The sequence below is a fragment of the Cydia strobilella genome, chromosome 12 (assembly GCF_947568885.1).
Source record: "Cydia strobilella chromosome 12, ilCydStro3.1, whole genome shotgun sequence".
In the NCBI taxonomy this organism is placed as follows: Eukaryota; Metazoa; Arthropoda; class Insecta; order Lepidoptera; family Tortricidae; genus Cydia; species Cydia strobilella.
Genome location: NC_086052.1, coordinates 3,169,848 through 3,188,336, shown reverse-complemented (window position 1 = coordinate 3,188,336; position 18,489 = coordinate 3,169,848). Strand labels below are relative to the sequence as shown.

Below are 18,489 nucleotides of genomic sequence, written 5' to 3'. Positions count from 1 at the left end.
TCGCCCGGCCGCTCACGACAGACGGCGTCGGCGGTGCCGGCGACGTCACCGTTGCGAGGATAGCTCTACCCTCCGTATTGCGTTTGTCAAATGTTGGATCGCACACAACACTCACTGAGTCACTTGCTAAAGGCCGTTCCACACTGACCACCGACGCAGTACCCAAAACCGTTTTCCAACTAGGCGGCACCGACCAGCCACTGTCACGATTGAAATTCGGATAGTAGTTTTTATTTGACTAACTCATTTTAGTTAAGGATCAATGCCATGAAAAAGTTCACACGGAAAATAGAGTAAGTATATTTGCACGAGCAAACTCCGACCAAAACCTTAATAGGTTAAAATTTGCTCGATAGAAATAATTACCAAGGCATCGTGCGTACTGTTGCTATAAGTGCTTCCAGGGTATATCCCGTTTTTTATTTTCATATTAGAAATTTTATATACTTAACCTCAAAACTAGTGGTAACTTTTTCCTCAAAAAATTAAATCTGTGTATTAAATCTATGGTAGTAGACGGTTTGAAGTATATACAGTATAATCAGCTTCCACAATGAGTATATATATCTGGCACAGGCTGAGACTGGTACCCATTGCCAATAACGGTATGAAATTTGAATGAATGTACCTACCTACTATGTTTAAGATGTCCAACTTCTTCGTATTTTTATTACTTAATTAAGGTTTAAGGAATGTAAGATTTCTAGTTACGGTAATAAACTTTTTTTTATCTTTTTATCTTATCTTTATATAACAGAATTTGGTGTAGGTAATATTTAAGTACTCGGCAGCGCTTGATCGTGCCGTAGATGGACAGGTAATATTACATACACCAAATTCTGTGATATAATAAAATAAATAAAATTCCCATAGATTGTTAGTTATATACAGACTTATAATATTAGAGTTAGTACATCTTAACCTAGGTATTACAGTTTTTTTTTTTACTTATTTGGAGTCCCGGTAAACAGGACGATGAGCCGACGCCCAGTGGCTAATATAATATACTCATTGTAGAAGCTGATTATACTGTATATACTTCAAACCGTCTACTTCATTGAAGAGCACCGAATTATCCTACAATTTATGGTGACCCCGACGTGATGATGATGATGATGGTTGGATTTGATGCGGTTGAGAACCGCTAGGTAAGTTGTTTGCTTTGTGAAGCAAAGTATTATGCCTTCTTTTACAGATGCGGCTACCAGCGCCAACGAGGCGGCATTGGTACGATTGGTGATCATTACGTAAACAATTACTACATAATTTCCATTTGATTAGTCTATTAATATTGTACCGCAATATTAGATATCATTTGAATCCTAGCATTTTTGGAAGAAAAAGTTAATTACCACTACTTTTGAGGTTAGACAAATTTGTAATCTTAAAGAAAACGGATTATAGTAGATATTTGCCATTTTCACAACCGCTTTCGAAGTTACTCCAATGCACATTATGTCGGAACATGCTTTTATATCTGTACTAGCTTTTGCCCGCGACTTCGTCTGCGTGGAGTTAGTATTTGGGTAGCTTATATTTTATCCAATCTGCTTTTAATCGATTCCTTATACAAACTTCCATCCCCCCTTTTCACACCCTTTAAGGATGACTTCTGGGATAAAAACTACCCTTTGTCCTTCTTCGGGACTCAAACTATCTCTATACCAAATTCCAACAATCGGTTCAGCGGTTTAAACGTGAAGAGGTAACAGACAGACAGACACACTTTCGCATTTATAATATTAAGTATGGATACAGTTGTTATGACCTTACATTAAGTTTGAAAGAACGGAAGGTTAAATTTGTTATAACAAAGGAGATTTTTTATCGGGACCACAGTCTTCCTGGCGTTAATGAGCGAATTAGTCTTACTTTGTGCGTGAAACCGCCAAAAAACTGGTGATTAACGGTTCCTTCTTATAAAGACCGTAGGTATGACGAGGATTAACGAAGAGCATGAAAAATGCGTCACGACGTCTATATCGTCGTAATAAAGTCGTCTTTCAGAGAGATGTACAGCACAGATCACGTATATTAGACGGAGCATAAGGGCAATGTGGGTAAGAGTGACACAATATACCATTGTTAATTGGGAAGACCGTCATATTGCAAGAACTCTCGTATTTGTATACGTACTTCGCTCAGACACAGTCAGAAAGGAATTCCCTTCTGCCCTTTGCAGACATAGCTTCAATTTCCAGTCACTTATTTTACAACACAATAAACCAAATTACAAAACAATCCTTTCAACACGTAAAAGTGTAATCAGTCCAAGAGGATAACCCGAAAACCGATACACAAAGGCAATAAATATTTGATAGGCATCTCAACGGTTTCAAATATCGCGTAAATAACGTAGGACGGCAAATCGCACTATCTGAGAGCCCATGAGGCCGATTCTGAAGCTGATTTAACATAATCGAATTTAACTGTCGTGAGTCATACTAACATTACGCTAATTATACGGTTTAACACGTATGCGTGACATGTTTAGGGAGTCTAGATCTTAATTTTCAAACACTACCGGTACATGAGTAGCGTTCAAGCACATAATAAGTAATAGTATTAACATAAAGAACTGCCACGCACCGCCCCGCCCCGACTCGAATTACCTCGCCCCGCGACACCAGATTGACGGCCGTTTGTTGGCCGCTCAGTACTATTTTTAAGCAACTTACCTACTCACACTATGACGCATGACGCGTCTACAGACGTGCCGTTCACACATAGAAACGCAAGTGGTTTTTGATGTAGGTATAGCGTGTCCGCCCTGTGGTTCAAGGTAATAGCGCCGCGTACTGTCGCTCGCCGCGCAGCGTGTTGGGCGCGCGATGAGAGACCGGTTGGCGGTCTTGCGCTGTTGTTGTAGGTTGCTGTTTTAACTATTTGGTATGGTTTTCGTCTTATTTTGATACGACCTTGAGTCAGCGTGCAGCTTGTACCGCTGATTGGTGTTACCGGGTGTCCTCTTATAAAGCATCTTGCTCGCGATGGTGCACGAGTGACGCCTTTTCGACGATTAAATTAATTTTGTATAAAGCAGAATAGTTTTCAAGTGATATTATAGTCTGCATCTTTTCAAATGACCTTTTTCGTCTAAGACGGTAATCTGTTAACCAAAAGCCTTTGTTCCTTTTGAGCGAGCGTTCGCCCATTGTGTACCATTGAGTCTGAGCGAGTGCTACGGCGCGTGCCATTGTCAGAGACAATGGTACACAATGGGCGACCGAAAGCACAAAAGGAACAAAGGCTTTTGTTTAACAGATTACCGTCTTAGGCAAAAAAGTCATTTAAAAAGATGCAACAAAAAGATGATACAATGCTTAGAAATAAAGCAAAAGTGGAGAAAAGTCACTGTATTAAGCCATCCAAAGAAGCGTAATAAATACACCTACGGTAGATCTTAAGGTGAATATGAAAGATATGGTCCTATCCGATTCTTAATACGGAATTGGCTTCCATGTAATAAATTTGAGTGAGCGCCTCCCGTGGGGTTAATGCATAATGTGGTAAATTCGGGTTCAAAGCTGACTTTGAAGTCGAAAAGCGGAAGTCGACGTGTAAAGTAAACTACGATATAACAAAGCATATTATTATATAGGTTAAACAAAACCTATAGATTCCTTAATATTAATATACCTTTTTCGACGTATTAAAGTGAACCTAATCTATGAATTAGTAAAATAAAACTATGAAAACGGATTATATCGCGTATATTGAATTTATAATACATCCCGACGTTTCGAACTCTTTACAGCGTTCGTGGTCAACGGGTGACTGAGGAAAAATTACAAAATGCAAAAATACCCACATACTAAAATAATGAACAATCATAGACTACAAACTTTAAGGCTGGTTGTACATGCAAAATCGGTTCATAAGGCTAGTTATACACTATAATTATTTTTCAAGTAAAGATATATATATATACGCGATAAAAATAAACTATGCCGGCTCCAACCCTACACCACGGACCCGAGAAGATTTAATTCCCTCCTAAATTGTAAGAAGGGTATCCCAATATGGGACCGGCAACAAATTATTGGGATACCCTTATTGGGATACCCTTCTTACAATTTAGGAGGGAATTAAATCTTCTCGGGTCCGTGGTGTAGGGTTGGAGCCGGCATAGTTTATTTTTATCGCGTATATATATATATCTTTACTTGAAAAATAATTATAGTGTATAACTAGCCTTATGAACCGATTTTGCATGTACAACCAGCCTTAAAGTTTGTAGTCTATGATTGTTCATTATTTTAGTATGTGGGTATTTTTGCATTTTGTAATTTTTCCTCAGTCACCCGTTGACCACGAACGCTGTAAAGAGTTCGAAACGTCAGGATGTATTATAAATTCAATATACGCGATATAATCCGTTTTCATAGTTTTATTTCATGAGTAACTATCGCGGTAACCGAAGACAATATTCTATGAATTAGTAGTCAAAGAACAATAAAAATTTACAGTGTATCGTGCTCAAGTGACCTAATTAAGTAAGACTTATGATATGCAAAATGCAAAAAAAATAAACTATGCCGGCTCCAACCCTACACCACGGACCCGAGAAGATTTAATTCCCTCCTAAATTGTAAGAAGGGTATCCCAATATGGGACCGGCAACAAATTATTGGGATACCCATATTGGGATACCCTTCTTACAATTTAGGAGGGAATTAAATCTTCTCGGGTCCGTGGTGTAGGGTTGGAGCCGGCATAGTTTATTTTTATCGCGTATATATATATATCTTTACTTGAAAAATAATTATAGTGTATAACTAGCCTTATGAACCGATTTTGCATGACCAGCCTTAAAGTTTGTAGTCTATGATTGTTCATTATTTTAGTATGTGGGTATTTTTGCATTTTGTAATTTTTCCTCAGTCACCCGTTGACCACGAACGCTGTAAAGAGTTCGAAACGTCAGGATGTATTATAAATTCAATATACGCGATATAATCCGTTTTCATAGTTTTATTTCATGAGTAACTATCGCGGTAACCGAAGACAATATTCTATGAATTAGTAGTCAAAGAACAATAAAAATTTACAGTGTATCGTGCTCAAGTGACCTAATTAAGTAAGACTTATGATATGCAAAATCTTAATAGTTTAAAAATTCCTGACTAGTCGTACTTGTATAAATATTGTGTAGATACATGATGTATTACCTTATGCAATGATTAAACCATTTTCTATTTATATATCCATTATTAATTATTATTTTTTGTGTAAATTAGCTTTATAAGTCTCGAAAATTACGAATTGTTTATCTTTTAACGATGTTATTCATGCAAGTGCGATAAGCAGGGCTGAATTTTATATGTAAGGATTGTATAATACATACTTGTTCAGTCGCGCAGAATAATATTTTAATTGTCACATTTTCGTTGTTTCAGATTTCAATTTTCAAATCTACAGTTCCTATCACGTTTATTCCGACAGGTAAGCAAATAAAAAAGAAAAATTTGTTACACTAAGAGAAGATACTGTAACAATATTTTATGTATGACCGTTTGATTCATATAAAAAAAAATATATTTTAATTTAAAAAAACAGGACAGGTATTATAATCAAAGGAAAACCACGAGCTGTACCCCTTTGTCCTAACCCCGCTAAGGTTTCAAATACTTGAAAACAAATAGTCAATGCTTTCAAGGTCAACAATTTAAAACTCGTATTAGTATCAACGTATTAAAAAAATTAGAATTCCATAATTTGGCTGCATTTCGATGGCCTTAATAATTACATTGGTTGCGCTAATATACACGGTGCCTAAAAAATAAGTGCATTCCCGTTGCCAGGGAGGTTTTGGGAATTTTCGCGATTTCGTGGTTGGTCCCATAGTAAAAGTTGGTCAGTATAATCCCAAAACCTTCCTGGCAATGAAAATGCACTTATTTTTAGCCATGCCATGTAAGTGGTAAATGTGGTAAATGTCCCGTCTAGTGGGGACCACAGTATAAGAACTAAATATTCTGTCATTACCGACATAAGTAGTTGAATAAAAACTACATATTCCTTCTAACTTAATATTAACTAAATATAGTAATCAATCCATCAGTCGAAGCATAACCGTCAAGGTCATTATAAATAACAATCGAGTCATGAGGTCAGCAGATGGAATCATCGCTGATTCGTATCAGTTCCGTTGCTTTTTTGGCACGTAATTACATATCAATTTGTTAAAGCCAAGATATTAGAAAGAATCAAAAAATATGGCGCGCCGCTCGAAACTTGAGATGGAAGATATGACTCTCACGCCTGTATATCTTGATATTTTTGATGATGATTTTTATCTGTATTGACATTTGTATATTTTTACGATCATAATGTAAATTCGTAAAGATTTGCTTACAATAATTTATACTGTAATTTAATATTATGAAATAAATAATAAACAATAATAATAAATAAATACAAGAAAAAAAAAAGAAAAAAAAGAGTGACTAGGCTGTTACTGAACCGGTGAGCTCCATCTTAGGCCCTGTCTTCACTTTCCATCAGGTGTGACTAGGGCCAATCGCCGATCAGATTATAATAAAAAAAATAAAAAATCTTTATTGTTCAAAACATACATGGTAGATATGAAGTTGGAGCCCTGGAGACTGCGTTAGTTTACACTGTGTTGCAACCCCAGTGGTTGCCCGTATTATATAATCAGTTAGAATTAGAAAGAACAATTAGACTTAACTTATAACATAAAAAGTATTGACAACATAACTCTTTTGTATAATATCTAATTTAGGTACAAACAATATTATAGCGGGAAGGCTAAGGCTATTCAAAAACTTGCATGCATTTTGTGTGTGTGTGTGTGTGTGTGTGTGTGTGTGTGTGTGTGTGAAATCAAATAAAACTAAATCTAAATCATACTACAAATTTGCGTTGGCCCCCCTCTTAAAAAAACTTAAAAAAAAACCCGGCGAACTCTCTTCACTAGTGTTTGAGAAGGTCACGAATTGAAATCTCGCTCGAGCTGTATTTTTCCATATTTCATTAATTATAAAATAATAACAGTTCGCTTCACTTACTAACATTAACAAATAAAAGCTGTTGCATGAATCGAACAAAACGCTCCATAAATTAAACAGTCTACCATCCTCCCTAATGAGATGGGCGGCGATAAAAATAAAAAAAACTCAAAAAGCACAAAAGTCTGCGGCGGGACTGACTCGTAAACATAGATCACTTACGTTACCTGAAAGATGGCGCAAGGACTCGTGGTCATCACTCATAAGAGCAGTTATTATAATATGGGGCATTTTCTATAAAAAGGGACCGTATAAGTATTGTCGATGGCGCTTACGCCGCACAGCGTCGCGCGGCATTGTATTTATATCAGAGCATCGTTAATAATGGCGTAAGCGCCATCGATGATCCCTTTTTACATATGTATAAGTCCAAATGACAAATTAAGACAAATGATAATAAGCTTATTGAGGCTTGTAGCGCGTTTATGAATAAATGGGTGACTGTATATAAGCAACACGGTAAAAAAATTACCCGACTACGGTTTGCTCGTAACCAAACCTTTTCCTCTTTCAAAGTCTGGTAAAAAGTAGCCCATGTCACCATCATCATAAAAACGAATTGATAAGCAGATCATTCACCTAAATCAGTTCAGATTTGAGATTAGCGAGGAACACAGAACACAAACATAAGAACATATCCTCAAACCCTACACACCTTCCATGATACATACCTTCCATGATCGGGTAATAAATAATAAAATAAATAAATTCATTTATTAAGGACCAACTTGGATCAATTTGTGTTGGTGACAGTTTCATCTTAAGGCTAATGTTAGTATATACATAATTATTTACTGACTAGCTAATTATATAGTACAATTATAAAATTCTAGTTTCTAAAATAAATAAATAAGCAGATTTTCTCAAAAACCAGTTTAAAGAAAATCCGCCTACTTACCTATTCCTGCGCACATGGATCATGCAGCAAATGTAATGAAATGGCAGAGGATGCAACTTATTGCGGTTCGTAAAGTAGTAACAGTAGCATTTTATAAGTAAAATAGCACCTTTGTAAGCTAGCGGTCTTCGTAGGTATTATCAGTTCAATTGTTTGATCACTGTAACGAAACTCGCCTGCGGCTTCTCGCAACGTCTATATTGTGACGTAACATCCGTAACGCGGTCTACGGATGGTAATCTATGCTCGTAAAAGTCGGTCATTTGCCGTACAAATTGTAATGTGTTCGGCTGAAAAATAGCCCGGGCCCTAGAGCCGATAATGTGGGGCGCCATTCGTCAGCGGTGGACCCTGTGGTGGGGGTGGGGGTATCTGTATTGTTATTCCCAGATGGACGGGAGTTGGATTAAAATTACCGTGGGTAATAAGGTCCACTTTGAAATGAAAAGTTACCTTGGAATCCAAGCGGACCTTAAACTTTTACCCACGGACCCGACATCCCCTGATTTGCCGTGGAATTCATTTGTGTCAAGAAAATGTGACATGTTGTGACAAGGGGGAGGGGGAGTCACAAACTTTGTGACGTCACTAACTTATTTAAATTATTTTATTCGCTGTACTTACAGTTAAATACCAAGTTTTTGGAACGATAATCGTTTTTATTCAATTAATTTTCTTTCCTAATCAGTTTTGGGTTATAAAATTACTAATATTTCTTGTCTAAAATATTTTGATAAAATATTAACCGAGTCGAGTGGAGGAAACGAGGGGAGGCCTTTGCCCAGCAGTGGGACACTAAATTAGGCTAGTAATTTTTCTTTTTATAATACCTAAATTCGATTTGCCGATTTTATTGAAAAAATGTGACGTCACACCATGGGGGGAGGGGTTTGCCAAATATGACCAAGGGTGACGAGAGGGAGGGGTCAAAAAACCTCGAAATTCGTGTGACATAATTAATGGATTAACCCTTGGAACATTGGAAGAACATTGTCTAATCTATATTAGTCGATTATTGGAGTCCGCCTTGTGTGGTAATTGACAGTAATTGTGATCGAATGATCTCTGTAACTTTACGAGTAATTTGTTTACGTAGTGATACAATGAATTAATTTTGTATGAAGCAGAAATATCTGCGAACGATGCTATTAAGCTTAGAAACAAGATTAAACTGGAAAGAATACTGCCTTGGGTGGGACTTGAATCCACGACCACCGAATCGCTAGCCCGGTGCTCTTTCATCTGAGCTAACAACAGGGGCATAGCTAGAGGATTTGCGCCCCCTGACGACATTTTGGCGCCCCCCCCTTGGATGGCGCCCGGGGCACGCCCCTTCTGCCCCCCCCCCCCCTAGTTACGCCACTGGCTAACAAGACCTTATCCAATACAGCGAATATTTCCACCATATTTCAAGTCCCACCCAAGACAGTGATTTTTTTCCACTTTTAATTTGTTTCTAAACTTGATACAATGAAGCCCGGAATTCACGAGTCACGTTAATTATCGGTGTAATTTGTCAGCATTTACAATTATTTTAAGTTTTAATAATTATATAAATAAATTTTCGCGCGGCGCGTCATATCTTTTGTCCCCTCTAATTTCGTGGCTTTACGCCCCCTGTTAAAAGAAAAGATGAGTCGACGATAAAAGCTCTTAGCTATAAAAGCTTGGTATCAAAACTTTTTATTTTTCGACAACAATAGATATCAACGTTTACTAAGCTGTATGAACAGCCGAACTCCCTTCCGACCCAGTACCATTTACCTTCCTGGCAGGAATTCGAGGAAAAATCGCCGGCAATATGTCAGCTCGCGAATGTCAAGGGTTCATTATTGCCGTGTTCTGTTTTGCTCGGGCTTTTTAAAACGGGGGATATTAATAATATAAATAATGAGTGTGTTAAAGGTTAACTTGTTTTGTTTTTTAATAGTAACGGATGTGTGAAATTGAAATAGGTTTAGCTTGAATGAGTTTGACGTGTCAAAAACGAGTAGGTATGTTTATTATATACTTATTAATTGCATTGAGTTATTAATACTATAGACGACATACCAAACAATGAAATTGTCGTAATCACAACCTGTGCCACGCGACCGAAACGTCGTAAGCGCCGTAAAATTCATGGCGCTTACGCGTTTAGGTCGCGAGATTCACGCTCCGCTTCTATGGTTTGATGCCAAAACGGCAGCGCAAACGGCGCAAAATCAGGGTTCTCTGTGCCGGTTCTATATAGTAATAATTATTTGTTGGAGTTTTGGAATAAATAAACCAATATATAAGTTCGTATACATGTATGTATAATCTATCTAACGTAATGGAACCCTTTCATATAAGTATGTCATACGCCCTACCTGTGCCCAACTGTCTAATAAATATTGTGTGTCGTTATTTGTTTAGTATTTACAATACAAGTTTCATGAAGCCTATTGTGGAGTTAGGTCGATTTATACAAGATTTCACTATAATTATAATTTTTATAGGACTATAACTGTTTTGTTTCTTAAGTAATTATTATACTTTATTGATTAATTAAGTTACATTCTAACCGTGATAGTGGTACATGCTATAAAATATATGTAGTTGGATTGTAAATGAATTACTTTCTTTTATTTTCAGATTGTGAGGAGACCTCAATATGGAAGAAAACAAATTATCATGGACACATTACATATGAAACAAGAAGGCGAACCGAGTGGTTTCTGAAAGAAAAAGAGTTTTTAGACGAACATGAAACCATAGTCATGTGAAGGGAACATTAAAACTTGATGCAAACTGTCATATCTATAAAGCATATCTTGGAACGCTAAAAGCTTACATATCTGATTCCTTTCATGCTAGTCACCATTTGTGATTACTCTAGATAGTAAAGAATTGCTCAAAGTTTACAATTTAAGTTCTATAAGACTCGAAATATTGAAATGTATAAAATTTAGAGAAGATAAAGAAGCTTGAGAGAATAAAGATGAAGATCTTTAGTATGTTGTTTTTAAGAAGACGCACATGGATATTAAAGGCAGTGCTAGTATTAACGGCGTTATGGTTCATGGTAGCACTGCTGACTACCAATGGTAGTAGGAATTCCTTAGTTGCACCGCCGATAGAATACGAGGATGCGGAAGCGAAACCATACAAGATGGCGAAATCTACGTCTGTGAAGAAGAAAAGCGATAATTATGGAAATAATCTGTCTGATGGTGAGTTTCATCAATACTTTTCGTTCTTTCTGAAAAGGTTTAGTTCATTATTTTCTTCATATTAGTATTCACATTCAGCTATCAAAGTACGATTGACACTATGGGCCACTTGCACCATCCCACTAACCCGGGGTTAATCCGTACCGTTAACCCAGTGTTAAATTGTACTGGTAACTGTGGTAACTCCAGGTTTAACCGGGTAAGGCCGGGTTTGTGGGATGGTGCAAGTGACGCTAACTGGTGCCAGATTCAGATTTAAAAACTTGTTACAATTTTGATACAACCTTGAATACATACGAAATGAAGTGAAATGCGTTCGTGCGGAAGAAGAAGACGATCGTCAAGGTCGTGTCAGAACCAGTTCAAAACCACAACAAGTCGTGAAATCTTAATCGGGCTCCTGGATGAAGTCGCAATTACACGCGACCGTTGCCATTCGAATATCAAACTTAAATACTGTAAAAAAGCTTCAAAATCCTTTGCCTCTTGTGACATAGGTACACTGCGACTTCAGCCTATTGATGTGAATGATTAATTTGTTTTTTTTTTTTTTAATAATTTTTTTAGAATATTGCTCACTTAGGCATGACCTGGTGTGGTGTTGGTAGGTGGGCGATATCTAAAATAAATATTAAAAACCTGATTCTCACAGATCCTGGTGTTTTTGAGTTCTTTCAACTCAGAATCACTATAGCATATTTAATCCTGATGACAAAAAATGTCCCAAAGTTTTCTATAAAAATTGTACATTCCACTACGTCACGAATGAAAAAAAAAAACACTAAAACGTGACGTAATGGAATGGACATTTTGGGACATCTTTTTTTAAAGGCAGGATGGAGAATGCTGTCGATTCTGAGTAGAATGAGCCCAAGAATGTCCAGATTTGAAATAATCATGTTTAGGAATATTTATTTTAGAAAACTCCCAGGTGTATGATAAAGATTGTAATTAATTGTACTTTCATGGTTTTGGTTATTTGTGCGTTTTTTTTAATGTTGTACATGAATAATGTTTAAAGTGTTAAGTGTTTGTGATTATATCGATTAGCACTATCTACTTGATGAGTTTAATGCAGAATCGCAAAGGCTAATAAAGAACACTTAAAAATTATAATATACATTTTTAACCGTTGCTGCTCTTAAGTGAAAATGGCAATTAAAGCACCTTTTAGAAACACATAAAGACAGTAAAACACTTAATTTGCATAATTCCCTCATACGATCGCATCGTTTGTAAGTCATGCACAGGAAATGGTTATGATAATTTGAAGCTAGAATTTCCTTTCCTTGAGACTTTCGTCCGCGACGATTGAGGAGTGTCTTCAAAAGGCCTTATGTTTGTATGGTTTCCATAGAGAAATAAGACCTTTTGAAAGAACACCTCGATTGTTCTAAGATCCACACAATTGAAATGCTAATCGAGATAGAGTCTATGAATTGCATGAATATCAATCTTACTAGTACTGACTTTGGAGTGGGGAACTTGCATTCAAAATATTTGCCTCATTTTTGTATCGCCTTTGAATTGGCTGTTTCTTTTTCACACAATCAAGCGATCTGAAGTCGATGTTTTCTGTGGGTATTAGTATTTCGCGGCTTATTCCGTACTAAAACTGGTTCAGTTTGACTTACATATTTATCCTACACATCGGTGTGGGGTGTGGGTAAACGCTTAATTGCGTTTATATGTGTTTAGTTGTTTACTGTTTAATTTGTGAGTTTTGAATGATTCACGGTTAGTTTCACTAGACTTATATTGACTGGGATATAGACCGTGATTACCTTTTGTATTATTTGTGAGCTCCCGATATTTCGACGCAGTTACATGCATCATGTTCACGGGTGACTGAAGATAGCGGGTGGGTGTCAAAGTTGTGTAGACAGCGCTCTGTCTACCCTCATTCTTGCGCGTCGGTTCCCGGTCAATATAAGTCTAGTGTTTAATTTGTTAAAAGAAAATTTATCATTACAATTTTACTTAAACGTTAGTTTTCAAGTGAAGCCAGAAATGTATTCATTATGACACACTGTGGATGATTAAAGTGTGAACTATGAAGTCACATCTTATGCAGTGTTAATAGATTTAGCTTTTAAGGATTTTGTAGTGCTTGACTGTTTCTCATTTCTAATCTTGCTATATTTAAAGAACAGCTTGTATTCGAGAAAAAGAAGCATTTCTCTACATTGAAACAAATGCAAGTTCCCCATTGAACTACTGACTTTGAACGTGTTAGTTGTGTCTAATGTTGCTGCATGTTTGTTAACAGTTGCTTTTACTTTTACGTTTTGCCTGATTTGTTATCACAGCAAAGAAACGGATCAATTGGATGGATCGGATTGCTCCTAAAAGTAAGGAAGGTAATGTTTATGGTGCTTTATTACTAATACGCAATTTTAATAATAGTTTAGTTCTATAAACTGTAGTGAGACTTCGATTCACATATCATCAGGTGTAAACCAAAACTCACTTATTACTAAAAAAATATTAAACATAAATCAACCTTAATAGGGTACTAATACGGTTCACTATGGCTATGAACCTGACGATATTATCCTATGGACGGTCAAGAGATTTGATTACTGTACCATTTCGTACCTTGTAACAGTGACAATAATAATAATATATTCTTTATTGTGCATAATTAAAACAAATTTAGATACATTATAATTAACATAGCGAACTAAGCAACAACAGGCGGTCTTATCGCTAAAAAGCGATCTCTTACAGACAACCTTCAGGTAGTAGAATTTACCGTATGGAAGAAATAAATGGGTAGAAAAATAAACGGATAACAAGAGTAGGAGATTTTTTTTTAAATAAAATCAGCACAGATAAATATATAACAATATACATACATAAATAGTTAGATTAATACATACATATTAAAGATCATACTAAAAAATATTAAAAATAAATACATATATAAATATCTATACATATACAATAATATGATATCCCAGTGACTTTAACATTGATAATCACAGTGACTACATACGAAAGAGTACATATGTCACATTCCTTGACTGTACATAATTATGTATTAAATGCCACGGTCACTTAGAGAATTTAACAACCGGAGTCGCCTTTAAGAGAAACCTCGCCCAATGGTCATACCCATTGTATGGACTGACATTTATCTAACATGGCTATTTGTACGTTACAAATAGCCATACATTTGACGTGCCCCTCCCCAGCAAAAATCGGCAGACTGTATTGTACAGAAAATTACAGACGAGGCGTCTCCAATTGTTAAATACTCTAAGCACGGCCATGTTCCCAAACTACCAATGTTTATTAGATTTGATTGCACTTAAATTTGAATATATTATTTTATTTTATAGAACTATCTTTTAGCTACGGCTGCGTACTTATAGTTATTGATTTGAATTTATTAAACATGTAGTACTTTATTAATACGAGCTCAACCAATGACATTAGATGGATAAGAAATTGGAAGAAAATTAGAAGATATTTTGCCAAAGCGTCCTACTATTTCATTTACAATAAAAATGACAATGATCGATTTCTATAAAAAACTTATACGGTGTATAAAATAAAAAATGATTTGTCCTACATAATTATGTGTACAACTAAGATAATAACATGTGCTTGCTTTTGGTGTTGGTTTTCTCTAGTGATTTTGTTAACAAAATCGGAATATTGTTTCTTAAATTTTTCATTTATCTTACATACAAAAAGCATCATCAATATGGCTTTATATGAGACATGTTTAGCAAGAATTGCTAGATTTAAGAATGTTTTGCCTCTTTCTGTCTCAAAACTTACATTATCTGTAAAGAAATTAAGAGAAGCCCGTTGTCCACTGAGCGAGGTTTGAACAGCGTGTTATAGGCTTGTGATGATGATGGTGTTGATAATGATGCTAATGACTAACGTTTCGTAGGTCTAGGTGTACTAGCGGCGCCTGGATCAGACAACGCACCAGGAGAACTAGGAAAGCCTGTGGTCCTTCCGAAGAACATCAGCGATGAAGCAAAGGTTGCTGTGGCTGAGGGATGGAAGAAGAACGCGTTCAACCAGTACGTCAGCGATCTCATATCGATTAGAAGGAAACTGCCGGATCCTAGGGACGAATGGTGAGATTCATATTGTAAACACTACCTGCTAGCATTTTCTTATTAATTTCTTATTTTTATACTTGAAACGATACATTGAAATTAAACTTACTAACTGCCTTCTCCCATTTAGGATGCTGTATTTTTGAGCAGTCTTAAGGCTGTTATGTTACCTTAGTGAATTAGAGTCACATTATGCAATATACAACGACATCTTTTGATTGTTGTCCAAGCTGAGAGGCTAATTGGAAATTTAAACTGGTCGAGCTTATAATGTATTACACCTAATCAAATGAATTTTTATTTGCTTAAACAGAAAATATTTGGTAATTTTAAGCCCTGACAGGCTTAAAAAAGCAACAAAATATACTTGGTGTATTTAGGTTGTATCACCGCAACAATATCAACAATCTCTTATCACTATCGTTGTCGTCAATTTTCATATGTTTTTTTATTAGGTGCAAAACACCAGGGCGTTTCCTCGAAGATCTCCCGCAGACATCCGTCGTGATCTGTTTCCACAACGAAGCCTGGTCCGTGCTGTTACGGACGGTTCACTCCGTGCTCGACCGTTCGCCAGAGCATTTGATCAAGGAGATCGTGCTTGTGGATGACTTCTCTGATATGCGTATGTATTTTGTATCTACAGAGCTCAACGAGGGAGAGGAGTGTTAGGGTCGGCAACGCGCATGTAACTCATCTGGAGTTGCAGGCGTACATAGGCTACGGAGACTGCTTAACATCAGGCGGGCCGTATGCTTGTTAGCCACCGACGTAGTATTAAAAAAAAAACAAATGGAATGGATACGAACAAACTTAGATGTTCAAACAAAATACACGCCCCCTTTGTATCTAAAGGAAAAACCTATTTAGAGCACCAATGGTATATGCAAGTACACTTAAAGTATTTTTATACTCTATAAAAATTCTTAATCTTAGGTACATAAATAATTCCTTAAAATGGGAAATAAAACTGGAATATTCTTAGTGAGCCTTAGTGTACATATATCTAACAGTGACTGCATTGCAGTAGCAATATTTGAGAAGCAAATAAAATTTATGCATTAAACTTGAAAGGACTAATAAAATATGCAATAGAAGACTACGAAAAATTCTTCGTTTAACTGAGGTGGTTGGTAAGAAGTTAGGTCAGCTACAGAATGGTACTTTACAGAATACTACTTTTAGACCCAAAACTCGGCTACTTTCTGCTAGAAAATCACCACGCAACTTTACCAACAGGCTGTGATAATTGGTAGATCTACACATTTGTAAAGATTTCTTAGATATTGATAAATTTCTATTCTTTTCCAGCCCATTTGATGCAGCAATTAGACGATTATATGTCGTCCCTGCCAAAAGTGCGCATAGTCCGAGCTCCGCGCCGGGAAGGTTTAATCAGGGCCCGACTGCTCGGGGCGCGATACGTGACTGCGCCGGTCCTCACATATCTAGACAGCCATTGCGAGTGTACTGAAGGTAAACTTATTATTGCTAGTGGGCGATATGTCTGGGCGTTTGAATCGCCTTTTTTTTCTTAACAATTTGAGAGATATTTAAAGAAATAATGACGTGTGGTCGAGATCTGCGGGCAAGCTTGAACTAATTAATTTTTCTTCCTATTTCTCAAGAGATAATGCGCTAAATATATCTCAATCTTGAATTGAGCTCTGCAGGAATCAAGTGATATGCATGCTTAATTACTGTACCGAAGACAAATATCACACTATACATGCTGAATTCGGAGACAATACATTTTCTCACCTATGTTTTTACTGGTTTTTGAAGATAATGAGTGTAATGGCAGTAGCTCAACACTAGTATATATTCAGGAACTCACTTGATTTATTTTACACAATAAATAATTCTTTTTAGGATGGCTTGAACCTCTACTGGACAGGATAGCGCGAAACAAAACTACCGTCGTATGCCCCGTCATCGATGTAATCGACGACAATACTCTTGAATTCCACTATAGAGACTCCACGTCCGTCAACGTTGGAGGGTTCGACTGGAACCTTCAATTCAATTGGCACCCAGTCCCAGCCAGAGAGCGTGCCAGGCATTCCAATACTGCTGAAGCAGTATGGTCCCCAACTATGGCTGGCGGGCTCTTTGCCATTGACAAAGAATTCTTCGAAAGATTGGGAACGTATGACAGTGGCTTTGACATCTGGGGAGGCGAAAATTTGGAGTTGTCCTTCAAAACATGGATGTGCGGTGGGACGTTGGAAATCGTACCCTGCTCACACGTTGGACATATATTTAGGAAACGATCTCCGTATAAGTGGAGGACTGGTGTTAACGTGTTGAAGAAGAATTCAGTTCGGCTTGCTGAGGTATGCAGACCTATAGATAGTTATAAACCAAGTTCTGAAACACTAAAATCTAGACTTGAGCCGCACTCAATTTAGTATTGTTGCTGCTTCGTTTTAAAATTCCTTATTTATTCCGCCCGGTATAAGTGCTCTGAATAGAGAAACGCTTGAGCAAAAATGGGATGTGTTAGCAACAAGTTTAAAAGAATTTAAACCTAATAGGGTGGCTCAGGTTGGTTTCCATTACACTTAAGGTATGCTTTTGTTTAGGTATGGTTGGATGACTACGCCAAATACTACTACCAAAGAGTTGGCAACGATAAAGGTGACTTCGGCGACGTCAGTGGCCGAAAAGAGCTGAGGAAAAATCTACAATGCAAATCCTTCGAGTGGTATCTTAAAAACATTTATCCTGAACTCTTCATCCCTGGCGAGTCAGTGGCCCATGGCGAGGTGAGTTTATCATTCTTTTTCTCGTTTACTTTAGAAAATCGTAATAATACGAGTAATTTTATCATCCTCAATTTCGAGTGCTAATTTATGTTGACATTGAACGTGCCTTCCAAATTACCTATGCAGATCCGAAACGTGGGCTTCCAAAAGACGTGTTTGGATTCACCAACGCGCAAGTCCGATCACCATAAACCCGTCGGACTGTACCCGTGTCACCGGCAAGGCGGCAACCAGGTTAACTGTCGTTTACACCACCTAAAGCGGCAGTACCACTTTCTAGGAGTTTTTGTTTCTTTTTGTGTCCTTTCGAGTTCTTTTTGCACTCTTTAAGCACGTTTAGCACGCCGTCTAGCACACGTTGCATGGATTAATGTTTTCTGGTTTTTTCATCACGAGTTAGATACGAAATGAAGCATTTAGCCGCAGATACTGCCTCGATGGGGAAGATGTTGATGAGAACTCATCGCAAGAAGAAACTGTTAAGATTCATAAGTGCCACCGCATGGGTGGCAA

General features: G+C 37.0%; 1 protein-coding gene across 4 annotated transcripts in view; it reads left to right on the top strand.

Moving 5' to 3' along the window:
* LOC134745926 (putative polypeptide N-acetylgalactosaminyltransferase 9) overlaps window positions 1-18,489 on the top strand; it is a 326,047-nt gene that overhangs the window by 300,257 nt on the left and 7,301 nt on the right. For 2 of the 4 annotated variants that reach the window (XM_063680044.1, XM_063680043.1), the window contains exons 4-11: window positions 10,549-11,126; window positions 13,436-13,486; window positions 15,034-15,226; window positions 15,664-15,833; window positions 16,520-16,684; window positions 17,081-17,544; window positions 17,794-17,976; window positions 18,103-18,210. In XM_063680044.1, the coding sequence (XP_063536114.1) occupies window positions 10,895-11,126; window positions 13,436-13,486; window positions 15,034-15,226; window positions 15,664-15,833; window positions 16,520-16,684; window positions 17,081-17,544; window positions 17,794-17,976; window positions 18,103-18,210 (1,566 nt within the window). In that variant the 5' untranslated portion in view covers window positions 10,549-10,894. The remainder of the gene's footprint in view (window positions 1-10,548; window positions 11,127-13,435; window positions 13,487-15,033; window positions 15,227-15,663; window positions 15,834-16,519; window positions 16,685-17,080; window positions 17,545-17,793; window positions 17,977-18,102; window positions 18,211-18,489) is intronic. The other 2 variants (XM_063680046.1, XM_063680045.1) reach the window with 2 other exon arrangements.